Genomic DNA, 21,987 nt, shown 5'->3' on the forward strand with positions numbered 1-21,987 from the left:
TGAACCATCTTATTCAGTTTTGTTAACAAAAACCAACTGCTGGGCGAGTTCTATATAAACGAAACCTTGTGAAACGATCAAATATCAGAAGCCAAGAAAAAAAGAAACAAAAATGAAGCCCTTTTCTTCTTTCATACAATTTACCATCTTCCTCTCATTCTTGATCGCAGCCCAAGGCTCAATCAACCAAAACTTGATAGATTCAACCTGCAGGACTATATCCGTAAACGACCCAAACGTCGACTATAACTTTTGCACAACATCCCTGCAAGGCTTCCCCTCAGCCAAACAAAATGCCACCTTACAAAAACTAGGCTCGATCACGATTCAACTGATTGAGAAAAACGTAACCGATACAAAATATTACATCCAACACATTATTTCAAACCAGAAATGGGATCCTTATACGAAGCAGTGTTTAAGTGATTGTCTCGAGCTTTTCTCTGATTCAGCCCCTTCTGCGAAACAGGCGGAGACAGATTATGAAAACACTCGGTTTGATGATGCTAACGTTCAGATAAGTTTGGTTATGACTGCTGCCACGACTTGTGAAGATGGGTTTGAAGAGAGGAGTGTGGTTTCAGATATTAAGAAGAGAAACGGCGATGTGTTCCAGCTCTCAGCCATGGCACTCTCTATGATGAACATGATTCAGAACAAGAACAGGCTGGTTTGACATGTTAGCATGTCGTTTTTAGAATATTTGGTATTATCTTGTTGAACGTTTGTGATGTTTCTCTTGTTTAGGCAAAATTGTAATTTGGTTACGTAATGTTCCTGTCCTGTTGAAACAAGTCACTCAAGTTTATTTTTTCTCCAATAAATGCATGTGATGAAATTAGAACCACCTTAGAAACAGCTAGGAATTTGGTTATTACTACATTTTAACAAAATGGGGAAAAACTATGTGTAACTTGAAATTATTTTTATCTAGAGGAAGGTGGCATTCTTTAACAAAAACAAGCATTTTGAGTCCGAACTCGAGAAACAGAAAGCCCATAATCAACCAATCAGCCAAATGATTGCATGGCTATTTGATGAACAACAGGTGCGTGCATGTCAAAGAAACTAAGAACAGAATCTGCCGATTTTTCTTATCTTCGCTAATATTTCAGTTCATGCTGATAACTTTGTTAAAGAACAGCGGAACTCCATGATCTTGCCAAAAAGAACAATCAATCAAAGACAGCATACAATGTTTCAAATAAATGCAGGTTCCAAACAAAATATTCGGCACTGACTTAGCTGGCCATGGGATGGTTGTAAATATATTCGATTGCAAGGTTGCACGAGTCAATTTTATCTGCTTCCTTGTCAGGAATTTCGAGTTTAAATTCTTCTTCAAGAGCCATCACGATCTCCACATTATCTAGGCTATCCAGACCCAAATCCTTTCGAAAATGTACATCAGGAGTCACCTGCAAATCATGAAATTGTGAAATTTTCTACCACCATAATCCAGTATAGCTTATTTCGGGTGATGAATATAGGAAACACATAATGTCAAAAGCACAAAACGAATTTCACAGATATAACCGGATATCAAAAGTAGAAATTCTGCTAGACGAGCTATGCTCTAATAATAGCTTTATTGATCATTGCGTAAGAATAACTCGTGCACACACAAGCATGATGGTTTCCATTTCCAATTACTTTGTGTGCATATTTACTTTACACTACAAATAAGATTGAGCTAGGTAATAAATTGAGCACAAGCAGAATGTATGTTTTCTTCATGGTTTCTATCTTGTTTTCTCCCAATTCTATATTTGAGAGCATACTCGAAATTGCTAGGACTTGGATGCTAACATGTTATTTTCTGAAATGGCATCGTACGTACTATAGTCTAGACCGCTCCACACGTGCAAAAACTGTTTAAGACATCGTATTGTGTTGCAGCTAGCTTGATTCAAATGGAGTTAGTGACATAGAATGGTAACGTGGAAAAGGAGAGGATCCAAATACGGCAAATTGGTAGAAAAGGTAATCGATGAAAGTGGGAAGGCACTTTTCCCTTTCGTGCATCATCTTGTCATGGTTTACAAGTATAAAAACTTCTGCATTGGATGGGGTAAAATTCAAAATGTTTTTATTGCAATATAATTGTTCTCACAACTCTTTTTCATAAATGGTTTGCAGTATAAGGGTTTTTTGTTGCAAGGTTCCTCTGCAACCAACCAAATACTCGCCCAAAGATTCATTTTTGCACTACTTTTCAACTCAAAAAGAGTTTATTTCTAGGGAAAACGTAGCTCAACAATCAAGCAGAATATCTCAATTATCAGTCCTGGTTCATTGCCTTTCAAAATGCACAGACATGGCACCGGAACTTGTAAATAACAAAAACTTCAATCTTTAATAAAAACTCAAACATAAACATTCTCGTAAGCTTTGTGCACACAAATCAAGAAAGAAACACAAAGATTCTTGAGACCAAACGCGAGTAATTAAAGTAAGCGTTGAAGAGAAATGGAGGGGCTCGACCTTGGAGGGATCAACTTTGGGGAAACTCTTAACGACATCGACGACTCGATCCACCACTTCCTGCTTGTCGATATGATCGTCACCGTGCGACGACATTGATCGGACAGTCGTGGGTCGGGAAATCGGGACTCCTACACGGCGGAGCATGGCGGATCTCAGCGCCGACGCCATTTTTGTCAGCAGTCGCTAGTTAGCTTTCACTTGCTCTAAGATATATATAATATAATTAATTTGTTCATATTCATCAGTATATTTATATTTAATCTCGTTATTATCTCATATGTTCATTTTAAATCATTTATATTACTAATTTATTTAAATTTTAGTTTTGTAATAAGAGTGTTTGTGAAATATTCTAGTTGTATGCATTACATGCAACATATATGCCAATTAACTAGAAAAATAAATGATGGTGTGAGAGCACACGGGTCATAGCTATTCAAACGACCAATTCAGAGAGCGGGGGTTTGACAGAGCGTATAAGTTCTTCAAATTTGTTTGTCAAACCAACTTATAAGTTGTCAAACTCAAAATAAGTTGTTTGACAGCTTATAAATAGTTTTTTAAAAAAGCAAGATCACCTTTAAATTTTTTTTAAAATATATTATTTTGATATTTTACTTTTTCATATTATTCTTGTGTTTTATTAAATTTCCACCATGCACTCTGCCAAATTTTTTGTAGATAATTTATCAAATTTTTTATAAATTAAATAAAAAATAGTTTTATTTTTTTAATATATGTTTAATATTTATGAAAAATTTAAAACCATTTTTGTATATATATTACTATTTACATTACTTTCATATTATTATACCATCTTTTGTAATTTTGACAATAAAAAAATTTCTATTACCAAACACATCAATATTTTAAGTTGTTTAAAATAAGTTCACCCAAAACTTTAACTTATAAGTTCTTAAACCAACTTATTAACTCTAGGAGCTTATAAGTTATTTTTAATAAGTTTAGTCAAACATCCTCTTGCTTGCTTCTTGAGTCACAAATTAACCACAATGGGAGAAAGCCAAGATGGTACAACTCAATCAACTCGAGCCTCGACTCTGAATAAATAATTTCTAAATAATGAGCGATTTCATCTGTTGTCATTCTCACATGTTTCGTACACAAAAATGCCTTGGTCGGTCCGATCATAAATCCTCAACATATTGATTATCGCTTGAACTCTTTGAGGTAATCCGAGTATATATAAATGTTAAAATAGTTTCGACTCAAACAAAAATTCATGCCAAATAAACCACTATCAACTTCGCACTTTCTCCGATTTCGATTGTCTTACGATACAAGCTTTCATCCCAAAACACTATGCAGTCTGCATCAAACTACGACTCAATATTAAATTTCTTGTTGAGTTTATCGTAATCTGCATCAATATTTATCCTCAATTCATTTGGTAACAAAGTTTTCATTCATCGATTGGATGTGACGATTTGAAATGATTACATAATGTTGATCTTACATATAAAAATTATATAAAATGAACAATTGATGTGGTATTTTTAAAAAATGAATAGTAGTAATTATATTTTCAATATTGATAAATAATGTAGCGGGAATATAGAACATCACTTATTAAATTATTCACATCCGATATTTAATTTGATGAGATTGAAATAAATTTATTTTTATTTTTTATAAGCTTGAAGATAATATATATATATGTATTTTTTAGGAGAACTTGAAGATAATTTTGAAATCGTATAAATTATATATCAAAATGATTATTTTTTTTGACGTGGGATTCTTTTGATGCACTTTGGGTAAACCTCGGACTAACGCAATAACCTGCAAACTACGCAAGTCAAGTAAATCACAGAGGGCAAACCCTGTGCGAGAGGCTAATCTAAGAAAGTGTTTCTAACATTTGGCCAAAATTTCATCTACTCCACCAACTTGGACACTCAATTAGACATCAAAATGATTTTTTTATCCATAAAATGTGTGTATATATACATATAAAGAACCAATTTTTTAAATTTTTTTTTAAAATTTTTTGAAAACCGTTAGATAAATTTATATATTAATAACTGAAAATAGCTGTGTACTCTCTCTCTCTCCGTCACTTAACGTGCAGAGACGGTCGTTTCATCACCACTCTCGGTGGTAACAAAACCTCGTAGATTTCTCGGGTCAATCAATCACACATCAGTTTCCGGCGAGATCGTGAATCTAGGTCGGAAAACTGCACTTGCTACGTTTCTTTAGATCCGATCGGGTTCAAAGTTTAATTGATCCGCGTACGTTTGATGGCTCCAGTTTCGGCGCTCGCGAAGTATAAATTAGTGTTCCTGGGAGATCAATCCGTTGGGAAGACGAGTATAATCACTCGATTCATGTACGATAAATTCGACAATACGTACCAGGTGCGGAATCACTCGCTGAGGTGTTTGTATTTCACGCTTAGAAGTTCATTGTTTGGAAAATAAGAATCGACAAGTATAGATCTGGTCCTAATTACCTGATATTTGTAATTAACTCTCGTTCGTGATGATTTTTAATTTTGGTCGATGATATCACGTTTTGTAACCGGCCAGCTCGTTTTCTTGTTGTCGTAGCTCAATGATCTTACTCTCACGAGGAGTCTTTTATCTTTAGTGCTTGAAGATAATGTGCTCACGCTGGATTTCATGCTAATGCTGGTTTTCTCTGTGTCTGAATTTATAACGGTCTTATGATTTATTCCTCTGTATATTACATGTTAATCTACGCACGATATTTCTATGAATCGAGGTCGCTGGTGAGCTATTTACATGACAAAAATCATTCCAGTGTTTGGATTAGAATTTTGAAATGGACAACTTGTACATATATTATAGTTCTCTGTAATTCAAGTTTAATTTCAGAGTTAATCATAACCCGAGAATCAATCAAATGTTCGGTTAAATTTGTCAGAGTATTGTAACATCAGATGGACTAAGGTTATTTGTTTACTAATTTTGCGAGGACTTAGCAGAGATGTCTGAGTGATCTTAGTAGAATGTGTTGACCTTCAATGTGAAATGGAGCTTCTTCTTGCAAAGTTCAATCTTCGCAATTCAAATCTGATCATTTGAATTTTTGTTTGCCAATTAATTCTGATACATTCCAGGATGCATGAACTGAAGTTATTTGCTGCCTCCGTTGTTGATTTATAATACAATATTTGTTTCCCTTCTCCAGGCTACTATTGGTATTGATTTCCTTTCAAAGACGATGTATCTTGAAGATCGAACTGTGAGATTGCAGCTGTGGTAAATATAGCTGTAGACAGAAATGCTATGTACTTTGATATTTAACTTACGGATTCTATTCTCCTTGGGATTTGTTTGCATTTTTCACCTACTCAATTTCCTATGCCTCTGGGTGTTCTCTGGTGCTTTACTTATCCTGCTTTGTGCCTTTGTCTAACCTCTTTACATTTTTTTTTAATACGAAGTAAAATGGATAGAAACTCATAGGTTTGGTTTGAATTTAGCCATTTGAAATCAAGCAATTCAAAATCATTCTAATTGCTTGGTTACTTTTGATGCGAAGAATTTCAAATTCATCATATCTTAAGTTAAGCTCTTGCCCAAACAATTGTAGAAGATTTCAAATGGACTCAATCTTAAGTTATTTTACTTTTTTTTAACAAGAGAAAATATTGATTACTGGTTACATTTTAAAATACAAGTCTTGACTTCCTTCCCCAAATCAAATTCTTCCAGCCAAATCAAACATTCCATCAAAACAAAACGTCGGAGGAAAGAAATAAAGTCAACTTCTAGCTGCTGATAAGATGTAACTGGAACACATTTTTTTTTTTTTTTAATTTATATCACAATCAAGTTTGTTAGATTGGGATTTTGCTTATTTGATACAAAGTTTGATGACATTCTGAGAATTTTTCTGTTAGAATATGGTACAGAACATGAGGATTACATGTTGATGTTGCTGAATAGACTTCAGATGTTATTTTTAGGGGTTTGGTTGGATAAGAAACGAAATGGACTTAGGTCGTGTTTGTCTAATTAGTCTCCTGTGTTTGAGTGAGTTCATTCGTTTATCTGTTGGATTATATCTTCTGAAGTAACCTATTATAATCTAACACATAATTGATCTTATTAGGCACAATGCTATTTTCTTTGGTTGAGACTTCGAGTTAGAGACTTAGAGCTTAATTTCATGAGATATTGCAATCATTAGTTTGCCTTTCCTTGTTTCCAAAAGAAATATCATTTATTCTAATTTACATATGGATTTTTAGGCAACATTCAATGGAAATATTTTTGTATTGTTTTGTGCTCAGGGATACTGCAGGACAAGAAAGATTTAGGAGTCTTATACCAAGCTATATCAGGGACTCCTCTGTTGCTGTTATTGTATTTGATGTTGCAAGTACGCAATATTCTCTTCATAATATAATTGTACTTCTAGATTCAGATAAATAGTTCAAAGTAATGTGTGATATTATGTATGCCTTCATGATGCTCATTGGACATGTGATTTGCTAGGCTACTTGACTTATTTGCAAATGTTGCTTGAGTTATGCATGTTGTGATTGTAACTTGTGTTGAAGAAACATGTCTGGAATCTATTTCTTTCTGCTGACTTTATGGAATTTAGTTTGATACCTGCTACATTGTTGACAATTTAGCTTTTTTTTTAGGTAGACAGTCATTCCTCAACACCTCAAAATGGATAGAGGAGGTTCGAACTGAAAGAGGAAGTGATGTTATCATTGTCCTAGTTGGAAACAAAACTGACCTGGTAGATAAGAGGTAAAGATATTATCAATTTTTTGAATCCAGGTGCTGTGTATGTGTGCGCATTATAAAGATCAATGTTACATAATTTACCAAATCAAATTCTTAAGTTTGCTTCATTATGTATATCTTATCTGCTTCCGTTCTAGAGCCGAATTGATTACTGAAGTTGTTCGATGTTGTAGGAGAATTATGGTAGAAAATAACTATTAAGATGTGAATTAAAAATTAATTGCCTGAAAAATCTCTCTGCTGCAATACTACTTTTCTTTGGCACCATAGGACATTATCTATTTGCAAGTATGACTTTTCTGCCCGTGACACAGATATATGGGGTAGAGAGTTGTTATCTCAAGATAATTATTTTGTTTTTATTGTGGGCAATTCCAGGCAAGTTTCAATAGAGGAAGGAGAGGCCAAAGCTCGTGAACTAAATGTCATGTTTATCGAAACTAGTGCAAAAGCTGGTTTCAATATTAAGGTGAACATCCTGCAAAGTCTTTCTCTTTTAATGTTCAATCGGTTGTTTTTCCCAACTGTTGTAAATTGTATGATAGTCGAGAATTTAAAATCTTGACATAATTTGTTTATTTGAGAGCATTTGCCTAGTTTGTTTCGAGTAGGTTACTAACACGGTTGATCACAACCACCGTTGGAGAAATTTATATGTATCACAGAATGAGAGTCGTGTTACCTTCCATAAGCTGTGCTGTATTATGCAACTAACTCCTATTACAGTATGACGCATGCGGCAGTTGAATGTGAAAGTTTCGCCTAAACACACACCAAGAGCAACTTAAAATTAAGCTATGGGAACTCATCCTGTGGTGCATTCAAGTTCCTTAGTTTGAGATTATAATATGCTCAAATTTAACTTTCACAATCTTTTGATGCTATTTTATGCAGGCGCTATTCAGGAAGATCGCCGCAGCATTGCCTGGAATGGAAACCCTGTCCTCGGCAAAGCAAGAGGATATGGTTGATGTGAACCTGAAGTCTAGCAACACAAATGCATCTCAGTCACAACAGCAATCAGGAGGATGCGCTTGCTGATAATGTGAAATCGAGTTTCCCGTTTTGCAGTCTAAGATTGTCACTGTATCACCTTACTGATTATACTAGCATCGAATTTTGCTTGTGATTCCATCTTTTATAAGTCGGGGTGGTAGATCATTGTAGTTCACCTGTGTCGTGTGTTTATGTTCATCGTCACCTGTGCCTGTGTTTATCATTTTGTAGACTTGTGCCTTTTGAGACAACGGATAATTTTGGATTTGCAGGATTTCTGGAATATCAAAATGCGTTCGAGATCTATTTCGTATTAACAATGTGTTAGCATCCCTATTTTATTCAGGTATATGTATATATATGTTGGTGAACCCATGTATCCATCAATTTAGCTTTTTTATTTATGAAAACACATATTGTTCACATGGATGTACAGAGCATAATATCAGAAGCATAGCATAACAAGATATAAATAAGGAAATATCATATTTGACTTGGAAAACACTGTATTGAACTATCTTGTTCCATTTTATTTGTTTGAGTTCCATTTTATTTGCAGAAAATGAACCAATTTTGAAATCGATGAATGTGTCTCTTTCTAATTTGTTTGGTGCAGAGGATGTAGTATTAATTTATTATATGCTTTTGTCGGACTCAATTTAGAAATGATTAGAATTATAAATTATTATATTATGCGTATATATTGATGTATTATTCATCGTTAATTTCATTAGCTAAATGATTTGTTCAAGTTTATATTGATATCTCTAATTCGATGTTGGTAATGGTATGTGTTACGGGATGACACACTGAGGGCACGAGTGATCACTTATTCACTTTCATCCCGTTTAATGTTTCGTGAAAAACTATTATGATCATCTAAAAAGCTTCTTGTTAAGGGGGGGAAAAAAAAACGTTATGCGAAAATAGTCGAAGAAATATTTTTATTCCTTTTCAACGATATTAATAGGCAAAGATGAATTATATAATTTAAAATTTATATTATGAACATGCAAAAAATAACAAATCCCATACACGTGAGTCGTGAGCTTATTGAGCTACATGTTTTAGATTGAACTTTTTGCCATTATACGGCTTTTTATGTATGCCTATTTAAATAATAATTGTGCTTTATAATCCAAAAATTTAGAAATCGAACAAAAACCCAACTAAGAAAAATAATAATTACCCATGCAATAGCAATCCTCTTTTTTTTTAAGACGAAATTTCTTGATAAATTTTACCATTTAAATAATAAATGGTATTTATATTTTCACGAAAATACACAAAAAAAAACAACAACAACAACAACAAAAATTTATTTACATCATCTCAGATTATGATTAATTTCAAGATTGTTTGCGATATCGTAAATATATTTTCCCCCACATGAATTTAATTATTAAATAATTATTAATATTATATTAAAATTAAAAATATACGAGGAAACAGCGAGCCCTTGACTTACACGTAACACCGTTCAAATTGCATACAAATCGCCCAACCAGTTTCATTCTCCCACACATCTCTGGATTCCATCAACAATCTTAATTTATCAACAAAAAAAATAGTTTACCAAACCCGCCAAAGTTGAATTTCCTCAGGTTTTTTCCCCCAAATATTTTACCATTTTTCCTCACTTGTTTCTCCGTTTTTTACCAGCTGTGGGTGAATACTTTCCCTCAATTTTCTGGGGAATTTTTTCTATTTTTGCATACCATCATGCTAGGTATATTCAGTTTCTCTTCATATATATAATGTTTCCGTGTGTTTGTTCGAAGATGTTTGCGGATTATCTGTTGCTTTATTCTTTTTGTGATTTCATTGTTTGATATATTTTGATTGGCTTATGCAAAACCGGTGCTGAAATATGTAATTTGGTTTATTTTGCATTTTATTACTTAAAGGTTTTAATCTTATACTTATGGTTCTTTCAAAAGATGACTTTGTTGAATAGTGTAATTTGCCTTTACCACTGCGTGTACCAATAACATCTCAATCGTCCACTTCGAACTATGAGTTACAATACCATACAAATTGGACAATTTGAAGATTAGAGTAATTTCTTACGACTTGCTAGTTTAGCAGCTTTTTCACCCGAACCGTGGCTGCTTTGGTTCTTGGCCGGATTTTGAGAACTTTTTGAGTTTCTTTTTGGTATTCCTTTTAGGAAGGGCCTAACTTTGTTTTTTCAACTCAATCTAGCTAGTCAAACATAAATCTTTAGGTGGAAATCTGATTTAATTGCTACATTCTTGTTTGGGTGATCTGTGAATAAGTTTGTTCGATTTACATTCTGTTGTTTGATTTGCAAAATGGATTTGTTAGAGGTTTGCTTTTTTGAAACAATTGTGTACAACTTGTATTAACCATTGGATAACATATAAGTGAATTCTGGGGTGTTGGCAAATAGAGAATTGGATTTAGTTACATTAATGCTTCACCTCTAAAGCTTTTGAACTACCCACCTGATTCATGAATCTGCGTTTGCACCATCTTTAGGAGGTCTAGTTCCGTTGTATGGGCAATCTGTCGTGGACAAACTTTTATCTTCTTCTATTTCAGTGGGCTAGTGGTTGTTTAATTGCATCTATAAGCTGATCTTTGTGTTCCAGTGACATACATATCCGTCGTGTATTGTTCTGTGACTAAATACTATGCATTTTGGGCACATTGCTATACAATCTTAATTTGACCTCAAAGGCCTACTGAACTTCTTAGTTGCATTCTTCTTGGGCTGTTGTATTATGAAAATAGGTTTTCATCTGAGCTGTTCATTGCTTTCCTCTTTCGGTTGAAAATTTTGATGTGCAGAATTTTAAATTTTAAATTGTTGACGTGCTGAATTTTGATTGAGTCTACATATTTATTAATGTCTTATTTAAGTGTGTGGTTGCTTCATCTTTATGCCCTTTGTTAATATCTTATCAGCTATGGGATGCATAACTATCTTGGTATTCAGTAGAGTTCGTTTTTTAGATTTCTCGCTGTGTAGGGTTTAGACACTAATTTACTAAATATGGTGGATGACGATATCTTGAATACTTTTCCAGTATGATATCTAATACATTAGCATTCTCGTTGACTGTATAATAGATAATCAGGAGCTGATTCTGGAGAAAGATGGGCCTTCAACCTATCATTCACCACTTCACACCCTTAAGAGATGGCATTGGTGGCTTTTGGTGGCTCTTAACATATTTTTTCTGATTGTTGGTCAAGCTGCTGCTGTTATATTAGGAAGATTTTATTACGACAAAGGTGGAAATAGTAAGTGGATGGCAACTCTAGTCCAAACAGCCGCTTTTCCCATTCTTCTGATCCCATATTTTTTTCTTCGTCCCTCAAATGAGCCATCAAGCACGTTATCACCACGTTCTACTCTTATTTTAGTATCAATCTATTTCGTTCTTGGAGCCCTTATCGCTGGAGATAACATGCTTTATTCAATTGGATTATTGTACTTATCTGCTTCAACTTATTCACTTATATGTGCCACACAACTGGCTTCTAATGCAATTTTCTCTTACTTCCTTAATCATCAGAAATTTACGGCCTTAATTTTTAATTCTGTCATCATTCTTTCATTATCTTCTGCTCTTCTTGCTGTCAACGATGACTCTGATAAGCCTTCAGGAGTATCCCAGGGGAAATATATGGTAGGAATTGCTACCGCATTGGCAGCTTCTGCTCTGTACTCCCTTTTACTTTCATTAATGCAGCTAACGTTCGAGAAAGTCTTAAAGAAAGAAACCTTTTCCGTCGTTTTAGAAATGCAAATCTACACAGGATTCGTGGCTACATGTGCCACGATCGTGGGTCTTTTTGCGAGCGGTGAATGGAGGACTTTAAGTGGGGAAATGGATAGTTTTACCACCGGAAAACTTTCTTATGTGATGACTCTGGTCTGGACAGCCATTTCATGGCAGGTGTGTTCTGTTGGGGTTGTGGGTTTGATATTCGTTGTGTCGTCTCTGTTCTCCAATGTGATCAGTACGCTTTCCTTGGCCGTGACTCCTCTTGCTTCTTTGGTTGTGTTCCATGACAAGATGAATGGCGTGAAGATAATAGCAATGCTGATGGCATTTTGGGGGTTTGCTTCTTACATTTATCAGAACTATCTTGATGAAGTTAAGTTAAGGAAGAATCGAAATGATGCTAATAATGCTGTTAATGATTCTTGTCCCTAATATTTGCTGGTGGTTTTTTGAACTTCGTAGTTTCTTTTTCGTTTATATGAAAAAATATGGTGGTTGTTTGAAGTGACGCTACAGATATTGATATTGGGATTCATTTCAGCACGGGATTCATTTCAGAAGATTTTCTTGTTTAGATTCACATAAAAAAAATATTGTTTTTTATTGTAAATATCTCTTCAATTCTCATTGGGTCGATCGATTAAGGAATTTTTATGGTTGAATTTAACTCATGTATGTGTATGTCTCTTACTCTAGTATTCTTATATTTGTAAAATTAATTATTGAGTGAATCAAAACTTTTATGGTAATCTTGTGCTATTAAGAAAGTGGTTAGAAAAAGTATAACCCCAGTTTGATCCCAATGAAATAAATTAATCACTCTCAAGTGTATCAACTACATAATTAATTGCTGTGAAATGAGCTGTCTTTTATGATTAATATTTATAATTATATAGAGTCGGCATCTTTATTGGTGATGCGTCACGTTCTCTTTTAAATTTAATAAAATAATAATATGATCGGAAAATTTAAGCTGACCTGTGTATGTAATTATTTAAATATAATGGTTGGGAAATTGCGAAGTAAATTTAGTTTTCCTTTTTTTCCTTTTTTGGTAAATTAAATTAAATTAAATGTAGCTTCTCAATCATTAAAAACTAGAAGCCTTGTCTCAAGTCTCAACATAACCTTTTACTGTTGTATAATGTTCAGTAGGCGCATTTTTATTTTTTATTTTTCAAAAAAATGGCACATTCGATATAATAAAACGTTCCAAAAAACTTGTAAATTAAGATTTGAAATGTATTTTTTACGCTAAATATTCTTGTTTCGCCTTTAGGCAAAAGTTTGGTGTAGTGGCATGCTCCATCAACTTAATAAGTATTAAGTAGCTTGCTATTTAGGATACTATTTGTTTATTAATTAATAATTAATTATTCCGTCACGCATGTGTATTATGTAATTTTATTTTGAATTATTATATGAAATGAGACAATTGTTGATCAATAATTATTATCTATCAAAATAATTTTCAGAAATAAAAAAACAAAAATTTACAGTCGTGAGAAATTGTATGCATTGAGCATATACTTTCAAAAACAAAGCCACGTCGATTATTCATGATATTGATCCCATTCAAAGATTATTGAGAGGTAATTCATTTATTATTATTCGAATTGTTATTTCAATCAAAGTGTAATATATAAATTTAAATATATTTTTTTGTTTGAACATGATTTTATGGATGTGTAATGATTTATTCGACTAGTATTGATTGCCTACTCTTGTGTTAGTTAATTGGTTTACTTGTGTATATCAAATAATAAGGATTATGAGTAGAAGAGAGAGAGAGAGACTTGAATTGTTATATATATTATGTAATTCACACACATATATATATAATATTCAAACTATAAAGATGGGTCTCTTTCCTATCAAATGATTTGGGTGTGGACACAATCAGTAAGACAGTAACAATATATGATATGTATGTTTGAATGAATCCTTCAGAACAAACTTGGATTTTATATAAAAATATAATTTCCAAGTAATAATTATCCTTTTTGCACATAATGATTTGAATTAATTTGGACACAATTGGCATTGGCAGCACACAACTCATACTTATATAATCACACTTACTAAACATTACACGTAAAAAATCTTTCCCACTCCAAAGTGGTGTGGGAGTTGTCCATACGGCAAAGCATAATGATCGAATAGAAATATCACAATTGGCATTTCCATTTAAATTAAAATTAATAATAATAATTAAATGTCAAAATTGTATAAATCTCAGTTGTTACTTCTCTTTAAATTATATAAAACGCCATGGAATGGAACCAATTATCTACCATTCGGATTTTGGTGTTTGTTTCTTCCGTCCATCACATAAATTACTCATTTCCTCCTACTACTTAGTGCTCTCAAAACATATTAGCAGGACAGGTCGATCCACAACCCGCACTCGCCCTATCATTTACCAAGTCGGGGAATTTATCATCTTTTCCCATTTTCTTTCAAAAGGAGGAATGAGTCAAATGGACCTAATCGATTTTGACGGTTCTGACTGTTGGATTAAAGGGGTCACAACTCTTGGACAGTCGATGAATTACTAATTCAATCCATCTATTTTCACAACTTTGCTGCCTCATACTGTGGGCCTAATATTATATATGTTACATTTCAATGGAGTAATGAATGACTGGTGGAGTAATGAAAAGGAGGCAGCCGGGGCCGAGAAAAGTGGAGTAATGAATGACTGGTGAATACCACGTCAATGTCGCCATTACACTCTCCTCTATTTCATCACTCAACCAAATAACCAACATTTGTTTTTTTTTTAGCAGAAAAAACAATTAGCTTGAACATTTTATAGAAATTAAAATTTCTAATTTCTAATCAGCTTGGGCTTTGTATATCCTAACCGTCTCAAATATATAAACTTGCTTATTTTTCCATGCATGTTAAGAAAATTGTTTGAAAGGCAAACTCTATTACCCAAATTCATATTTATCTTTAATTCTTTATTTAATTCATTCAAAAAAAAAGATTTTATGTTTTATAAGATTTGTTGGTATGTTAGTTTGTCTCACATTGGTTGAATAAATAGCCTGAGAACCTATATAATGCTTGGACAAACCTCTTCTCTTGAACTAGCTTTTGAGGTTGAGTTAAGTTTAAGTACATTTTTTAAGAAGATTTAGTTAATATGAGTATAAATCAGTAAAAATAAAAAATTAAAAGTTAAAAATTAGACCATATATTTGAGGGACTTAATTTACAAAAGGAAAAATAACATTTATAATGTATATGTGCGTTTGTTTTGTAATGAAACAAATAGGTTATTAAAATGTTGTGGAAGATCTGTCCAGCTCACTATTAAATTCATTGTCTAATATTAGAACAAGAAATTTCAATGCCACACACCTAACTTATTTATTGCGTGCCATTATCACAGTATTTATTGTGAACAAATATAATATATGTACCGTTACTTTAATTTAATTTAATATTGTAGAAGATAGAGAAAAATTAAAAAAAGATGTTATGACTACTGCTACGTGGTCATTTTGCACAACTACTTCAAGTCCATTTTTATGTTTTAGGCTTGAAGCTATTCGGGCCCGAGTTCTGATTTTTTTAAAAAAAAAATTTAAAAAAATTTCGTTATCAACTTATTTTGATATCCAAGAATTGTATACTTTAATAACTAACTTATTATAACTAGTAAACTTAACTTTAACGATACGAGTTTGATTTTTATTTTATTGTTGAGATTAGATAAATAAATCGCCTACTAGCATATAAATATTTGTTTTTTTTAAAAAAATAAGTATAAAAAAAAGGTGACAGGAATTCTCGATGGCTTATGATTGAATACCCTTACACGATCCCAATCAGATTCATATACTTGATAGAAAAAGAAAAGAAAGACATTAGGTAAAAACTTTCCCTTAGTGGGCGTGATTATTAAGTTGATTTGTGTGTGTTGGTTAGAAACTATTAACCTAGAACATGTAAAGTAATTGACCATGTATTGCATTAATAGAAGCATTAATTTTGGTCAAAATATGTGACTATAAGTGATGATATGGGACATATTTGTGTTGACCACGCAAATTCAGCTCGTCTAAAGACTAAAGTAGTGTTTACAATCTCTTCAAAAAGTGAATCTGGATTTTTGGTTAGCAAATTTGTAAATAAAGAATCCATTATCACTTTTATTTAGAGATTTCAAACACTCACTAAATACACATCAATGTGCGTCATTTGAAGATATGATAAATGTCGGAAAAAATTGCTCCCACAAGAGAGTTCAACACTTTTTTTTCTAAAGAATTCATTATCACTTTTATTTAGATATTCCAAAAACTAACTAAACATACGTCAATGTAGTCATTTGAAGATATGATAAATGTCGGGAAAAATTGCTCCCACAACCACAAGAGAGTTCAACTTCTTTTCTAAAAGAAAAAGGCATCGCAGGTCTACTCGATTGGAAACTCCACCCATCCTCATCAAATTGACATGTTCCATGTCAATTCTTCAATTTTGATCCCATCAAATTGTCAACTCTATATCTATCTATATGTATATGCATCATGGCACAACCTCTCCACTCATTAATTCCTCCAAATTCAACTCTTGAAAGTAAATCGATGCAATCAAATTGTAATACTAATGGGGGGCAAAATGCACCAACCCACGACATATTCTCTCTTTTGGGAACAACCCTTGTAACATTTGAGACTTGGAATGCCTTTGTTCACAAATTTTTACAAGAAAGTTGATTTGGTTTCAGTTTTTGAAAAAAATATGACATTCACAAATAAATAGTTTGAATTGCATCATTGCATGTCTGAGATTAACTACAACTATTCACATGCATTAGGAGTCTCTATTCAAGCCACAATACATGAGGATAATGTTTTCCAAAATAATTATTTTTTTCATTCTAAAATTTTAATTATGGCATTTTTATTATTTTTTGTGTTCAATGAAGAGTAAAATGGAAGACATGTAAAAAAAAAAAAAAACTAACAAGAAAACGAGGGGTAAAATGGGTAATATTGGCGGTCAAAAGTCAATGGTCGGAGAAATCAATTCAGTAGTTGGGATTGTACCTCCCGAAATCGGCAAGCTTCCGGGAACGGTTCTTGCAAAACGACGACGCAGTGGAGAGGTGTGCCTTCGGCGGAGCTCTGGCGTCACCTCCCGCCGTGATCAGCTCCGGTGGAACGCCCTTCTGACCCCGGTGCCTGTTCGGGCTGGCCCGCACTAGAGGACTCAAGCAAAACGTCAAGCCCGACATGTTTTTGTTCGAGGCCGCCCTCCCTCCGCCTCCGCGCGTCGAAGCTGGAGTCCTTCTCGGTGTCTGCCTCCACCCTTGGGAGGATTCGGAAGAGTATCCACTCGATCCACCTCGGCATTGCTCGTCGTCTTCGTCGTCGGAGAATCTCGCCGGAGACATTCCGCGGCCGCGATTCTTGCAGGTCCTCCGACGATCTCCGGTCACGCTTACGTCGACAGGGAACGTGTTGACCTTCTTTTTCCGTCGATTTGGGAGAGCGGCGGATAACCAAGACGGAGAAGAAGTACAGGGATCGCGAGTGCTGAGACCAGGGACCGAATCCGAGACACTCGGATCCGAAATCGGACCCGACGCATCCGCGCCCGTTTTTCCCCGCTTCGATTTGAAGAGCCCAGATAGAAGCGAAAAAATTCTCCCTCCGCTTCTCCTCCTGCTCTTCTCGATTTCAACGGTTATAGATCCAGTGGGCCCCACCTGCGGAGTGCTGTAGAAACGTTGGTCGTGGTGACCTTGTGTCTGCCATGCGGCCGCGTTGTCCGACTTTCGGCGTGATATGTAAGGCGAAACAGAACGAGGAAAGGCGAGCGACGGCGGATGATGGGTGGCGGTATCAGGTTTCCGGCAATCGCCCCCTCGATCTTGTCCCAAATGCAATTGGGCTTGCATTAATTGTGCCTGAGCTTGCGCAGCCATGATTGCAAGGAGGCGCTCACGCAGGCAGGAGGCGCAAACGCCGACGGCGCTGCTAAAGTCCGCCGGATGCTTCTTGCACCTCATTCACTCCCAATTACCCAAGCAACAAACACGATCAAGCGCAATACGAATCTCGTGAACTAAATCTTTTTTTCTGGATTGACTTTCAGTATACAGACGTAGAATTTGCTCGCTCGTGTGTCATCGGTAAGTGTGAGCGTAAAGAATCGGAGGATTTTGTGTAGATTACAAAAGACACTGGCTTAGGCTTTGTCTTCTTCTTCTTCTTGTTCTTGTTAGAGAGAGAGAGAGTAAATAAGGGAGAAAGAGAACTCGCAAAATGGCCAAGAAATTTCAAGGAGGTGTGTTATGCAATGCAGCAGCTTATTTTGTAATTGGAAAATGGAAATATTAATTTTTATATCTTTCTTCTTCTTTTTTTTGTGTATATTCTTTTTTAGAAAATGAGAAAACTATATTTATTTCATTTATTAGCGTTTTAAATTATAAACTTATCTATATATACTATATTATTACAAAAATATTTATAGGGAGTGAGTTGATTATTTCTAGAGATGACAATGGATTGGGTCTAAACCTGATTCCGCATCAAACTCGATTCAGCGAGACGGGTCTAGCGGATCCGGGACGGATCTTGGGTTTGGCTAAATCAGTCCCGGACCCGTCGACCATAATATATATGTATATAAATTTAAAATATACATTTATATATATAAATGTAAAATATATATGTAATATTAATAATATATAATTATATTTTTATACTAAATAATTAATATTTTTCCCATAATTTGAGTATATAATATTATTTGATTGAAACAAATTTATTTTATTATAATATATTTGGTATAAAAATATATAATTATAATATTTTTAGGCTAATAATTATAAATTAATTACAAGTTGATAAATTTTAACTTGTGAAAATATTTATTTGTCTTAAATATTATCAATCTATAGTTAATTTTAAACTTTTTAATTTAATAAATTTAAAAATATATAATTTTTGGCGAGTCCAACGGATTTAATCTGGATTGAACCCACCGGGTTCGCAAACAGGGTGAGACGGGTCCAAAGGAAGGCGGGGCGAATCCCGGGTTTAATCAAATCCGCCCCTTTGTCATCCCTAATTATTTCAATAACTTTTTGTTCTAGTAATCAGAAGAAAAAATTGCATTTTCCAAAATGGAATTTTTCTTTTGTCATCTTACCCATGCCGCTAAGATACGATTACAAATTGTTTGAGTTTATTATAAAGATGTGGAAATAATTATAGATTAGCGATTCTTTAATGATGGAACAAAAAACTCTTGTCTTATAAATAAATTTTGTGAAATTAGTATTTGATCTGACCTAAATATTGAAAAAATATTACATTTCACATCAACGTTATTACTTTCGTTATAGAAACTAATCTCATTGATATAAATATGTAAGATCATTTCATATCGACGTTATTTTTTTCATTATAGATATGATCACACGAACTCATCACATCGATATAGATCTATAAGACCGTATCTTTAAAGAATTACTCACAAATGACTCTCATGAAATTTTGCATGTTTAATTTCTTAAACTTATATTTTAGTTTATTCATGTTTACTTTAATTAAAATCAAAAAACTCGTGAGATGTGATCACGCTTCTATGCAAATAATTCTTATAAAAAGTTATGATATTAGAATAATTTATTTATCGAACATTGTCCACTTATGATTTTAAATTTTTATTTTTTGTTTCAAACAATATAAACTTTTAATTTTTCTACACTTATTTATAATCCATCAATTTAACAAGTTTTTTTTTAAAAAAAATAATATTTTACAAGGACTCTCTGTGTAGAATTATGTTTGATATACTCAGATTTCATTAGTCGAATATGGTTTTTTTTTTAAAAAATAATAATAATAATAACAATAACGACTATGTAAGTTAAAAACATTGGATTGAGAGTCTTTTGAGTTCAATTAAAATGAAAAGCATCCAAAATTTGATGTCTCGATCGCAGCTCATTAACTCGGAACTTAGAATCGAACTAGATCATAAATTTGAATTGTATCGATCGCGACTCATTAACTCTTAACCTAAAATCGAACTAGGTCGTTAGTTGAAAATGAACTTTTCGGACGAGAAAATAAAAAAAATAAAAATAAAAATTGAAGAGATTCCCATCTTGTAAAACGACAGTTTCAAACTCTTAACATTTTCATTCGAGAGATGCCCATTTTATGAAAAACGACATCTTCAATCTTGCAAATAAAATTATAAAATGTTGTGTGCGATTCAATTAATTTAAACACGACACATTACGGTGAATGGGACATCCACTACTATTAAATAACTCTAGTCAAGTTTCAACTAAATGTCATTAACGCCAAAAAAAGTGGTTTAATTTTCGGGAAAAAGTTGCTTACATGAAATTAAGTAAAGGTTTAATAGTTAAAAACTTTGGATTTACCAGCATTAATTTAACAGCATTAATTTAAGATATCCTTGTGATCGTTTAAAGTAACAAGCTTTTAATTGAGTTACGATTGTGATTAATTCTTGATTTTCGCCCACTATCTTTAATTGGGATTCGATTGTGGATTTTATTAATTTCGGATGAAATCATGCGTTACGGATGGTCGGAATCCACCCATTTTCAATCATTAATACATTCAACAAAGTGTAAAATATTTTTTACTTAGTCACTTTTATTCGATGTAGTTTAACGACCAAAATAGCATCATCATATCATTTTATTTCGGGGTATACTTTGAAGAGTCTTTAACAAGCAACAACGATACTATTTTATCAAAATTCGCACAAACAGCCGATGAAAACTTAGCCCAATGATTAAGATTACCGATCTTATTTTATTAAAATCCGCACAAACGGCCGATGATAGCTCAATGGCTAAGGTCAAGGTCCTGAGATCAGTTGTTCTCAAGTTTGATTTTCGTTGATTGAGAATAATTTTTTTTAAAATTTATTTATCTAAATTTAAAACTTTTATTTGTAATTTTTTTGCTCAAAATAAGTATGACTCGAGTTCATGCTTAAGTTTTGCATGTAGGCGGACAATTCACATCAACTATCAATATTGTACTTTAAAAAAAATCCACGCAAAAAAGCGATATTTTTTAAATATTGTTTATAAGTATTTTGAAAAAATAATTATAGAGTTTTCTTTTACACAATTACAAAATTTTGCAAAATAGATGCTAATAATCAAGATTTTGACAAACCTTATTTTATGTTGGTAGTTAGAGATACTTTACGTGAAAAAAATTTCACCGGTATTATGAGATCCTGTTTCTAATTTATTATTCTCGAATAAATAAACAAAATCGAACACGAAGAGCCGCGGAAAACGAATCAAATTTTTTTTTAAAACAAAGCCTCGCGCCCGCGCGAGGAGAGAGCTCGCGCACGCGCAGGCTACGCGGGCAGAGGCTCGCGGAAATGCTCGCGCCCGCGCGAGGAGAGAGCTCGCGGGCGCGCGGGCAAAATTTACCGAGCCCTCCTGCAATACTCGCGCGCAGGCCAAACGGGCAAAGGCCGAGCAGAACCTGGAAAAATCAAACCAAACACAATCCAATCCATTCTAATTTCAAGGGCACAATACACATCAATAATTAGATCATGCAACCAGTTCTAAGTGCTTCCAAAATACAATACTAAGTCGAGTTCGATAATAGAGTTCAGCGACTCAACAAAACTATTACAGGTTCAACAACTCGACCCTACAACGCGGTGTCTCACTTCTATCATCTCCCCGAGCTAACCCAAATGACTTGGTCCAGCTCCTGATCCTCTTGTTGTCAAGTACACATACAAACAAAAACAACATCCGGATAAACCGGTTAGAAATATAATTTCTAAGTAAAAGGGACAGACATGCAATATCAGATAAACATCTCATATCGAAAAGTATCAATCAACAACAATTCAAAATGCGAATGAATGTATGCATGACTTAAAAAATCGGGATTATCAAAGTCAGATAATCGAAATGTTGATCGGTTCTCGGTTGGGAT

General features: G+C 33.7%; 5 protein-coding genes across 5 annotated transcripts; 3 read left to right on the plus strand and 2 right to left on the minus strand.

Annotated features, from left to right (window-relative positions):
• Positions 1 to 92: 92 nt before the first annotated feature.
• LOC140890635 (putative invertase inhibitor) lies at positions 93 to 820 on the plus strand. Its single transcript, XM_073298557.1, has one exon. It carries the CDS (start codon positions 113 to 115, stop codon positions 674 to 676), a length of 564 nt encoding a protein of 187 aa, XP_073154658.1. The 5' UTR covers positions 93 to 112; the 3' UTR covers positions 677 to 820.
• A 249-nt stretch (positions 821 to 1,069) lies between these two features.
• On the minus strand, positions 1,070 to 2,684 carry LOC140892329 (acyl carrier protein 1, mitochondrial-like). Its single transcript, XM_073301179.1, has 2 exons — positions 2,485 to 2,684; positions 1,070 to 1,418 (listed from the first exon to the last, which is right to left on the minus strand). Exons 1-2 carry the CDS (start codon positions 2,653 to 2,655, stop codon positions 1,242 to 1,244), a joined length of 348 nt encoding a protein of 115 aa, XP_073157280.1. The 5' UTR covers positions 2,656 to 2,684; the 3' UTR covers positions 1,070 to 1,241.
• Positions 2,685 to 4,546: 1,862 nt separating this feature from the next.
• LOC140887463 (ras-related protein RABH1b-like) lies at positions 4,547 to 8,557 on the plus strand. Its single transcript, XM_073294713.1, has 6 exons — positions 4,547 to 4,868; positions 5,665 to 5,735; positions 6,773 to 6,861; positions 7,133 to 7,244; positions 7,620 to 7,710; positions 8,136 to 8,557. Exons 1-6 carry the CDS (start codon positions 4,752 to 4,754, stop codon positions 8,280 to 8,282), a joined length of 627 nt encoding a protein of 208 aa, XP_073150814.1. The 5' UTR covers positions 4,547 to 4,751; the 3' UTR covers positions 8,283 to 8,557.
• Positions 8,558 to 9,731: 1,174 nt separating this feature from the next.
• Positions 9,732 to 12,631, plus strand: LOC140891255 (probable purine permease 11). Its single transcript, XM_073299658.1, has 2 exons — positions 9,732 to 9,966; positions 11,334 to 12,631. Exons 1-2 carry the CDS (start codon positions 9,960 to 9,962, stop codon positions 12,425 to 12,427), a joined length of 1,101 nt encoding a protein of 366 aa, XP_073155759.1. The 5' UTR covers positions 9,732 to 9,959; the 3' UTR covers positions 12,428 to 12,631.
• A 3,735-nt stretch (positions 12,632 to 16,366) lies between these two features.
• Positions 16,367 to 18,308, minus strand: LOC140892468 (uncharacterized). The gene has a single exon (XM_073301364.1). It carries the CDS (start codon positions 18,024 to 18,026, stop codon positions 17,043 to 17,045), a length of 984 nt encoding a protein of 327 aa, XP_073157465.1. The 5' UTR covers positions 18,027 to 18,308; the 3' UTR covers positions 16,367 to 17,042.
• Between the last annotated feature and the right edge of the window lie 3,679 nt (positions 18,309 to 21,987).

This window comes from Henckelia pumila, chromosome 3 (assembly GCF_033568475.1).
Source record: "Henckelia pumila isolate YLH828 chromosome 3, ASM3356847v2, whole genome shotgun sequence".
Lineage (NCBI taxonomy): Eukaryota > Viridiplantae > Streptophyta > Magnoliopsida > Lamiales > Gesneriaceae > Henckelia > Henckelia pumila.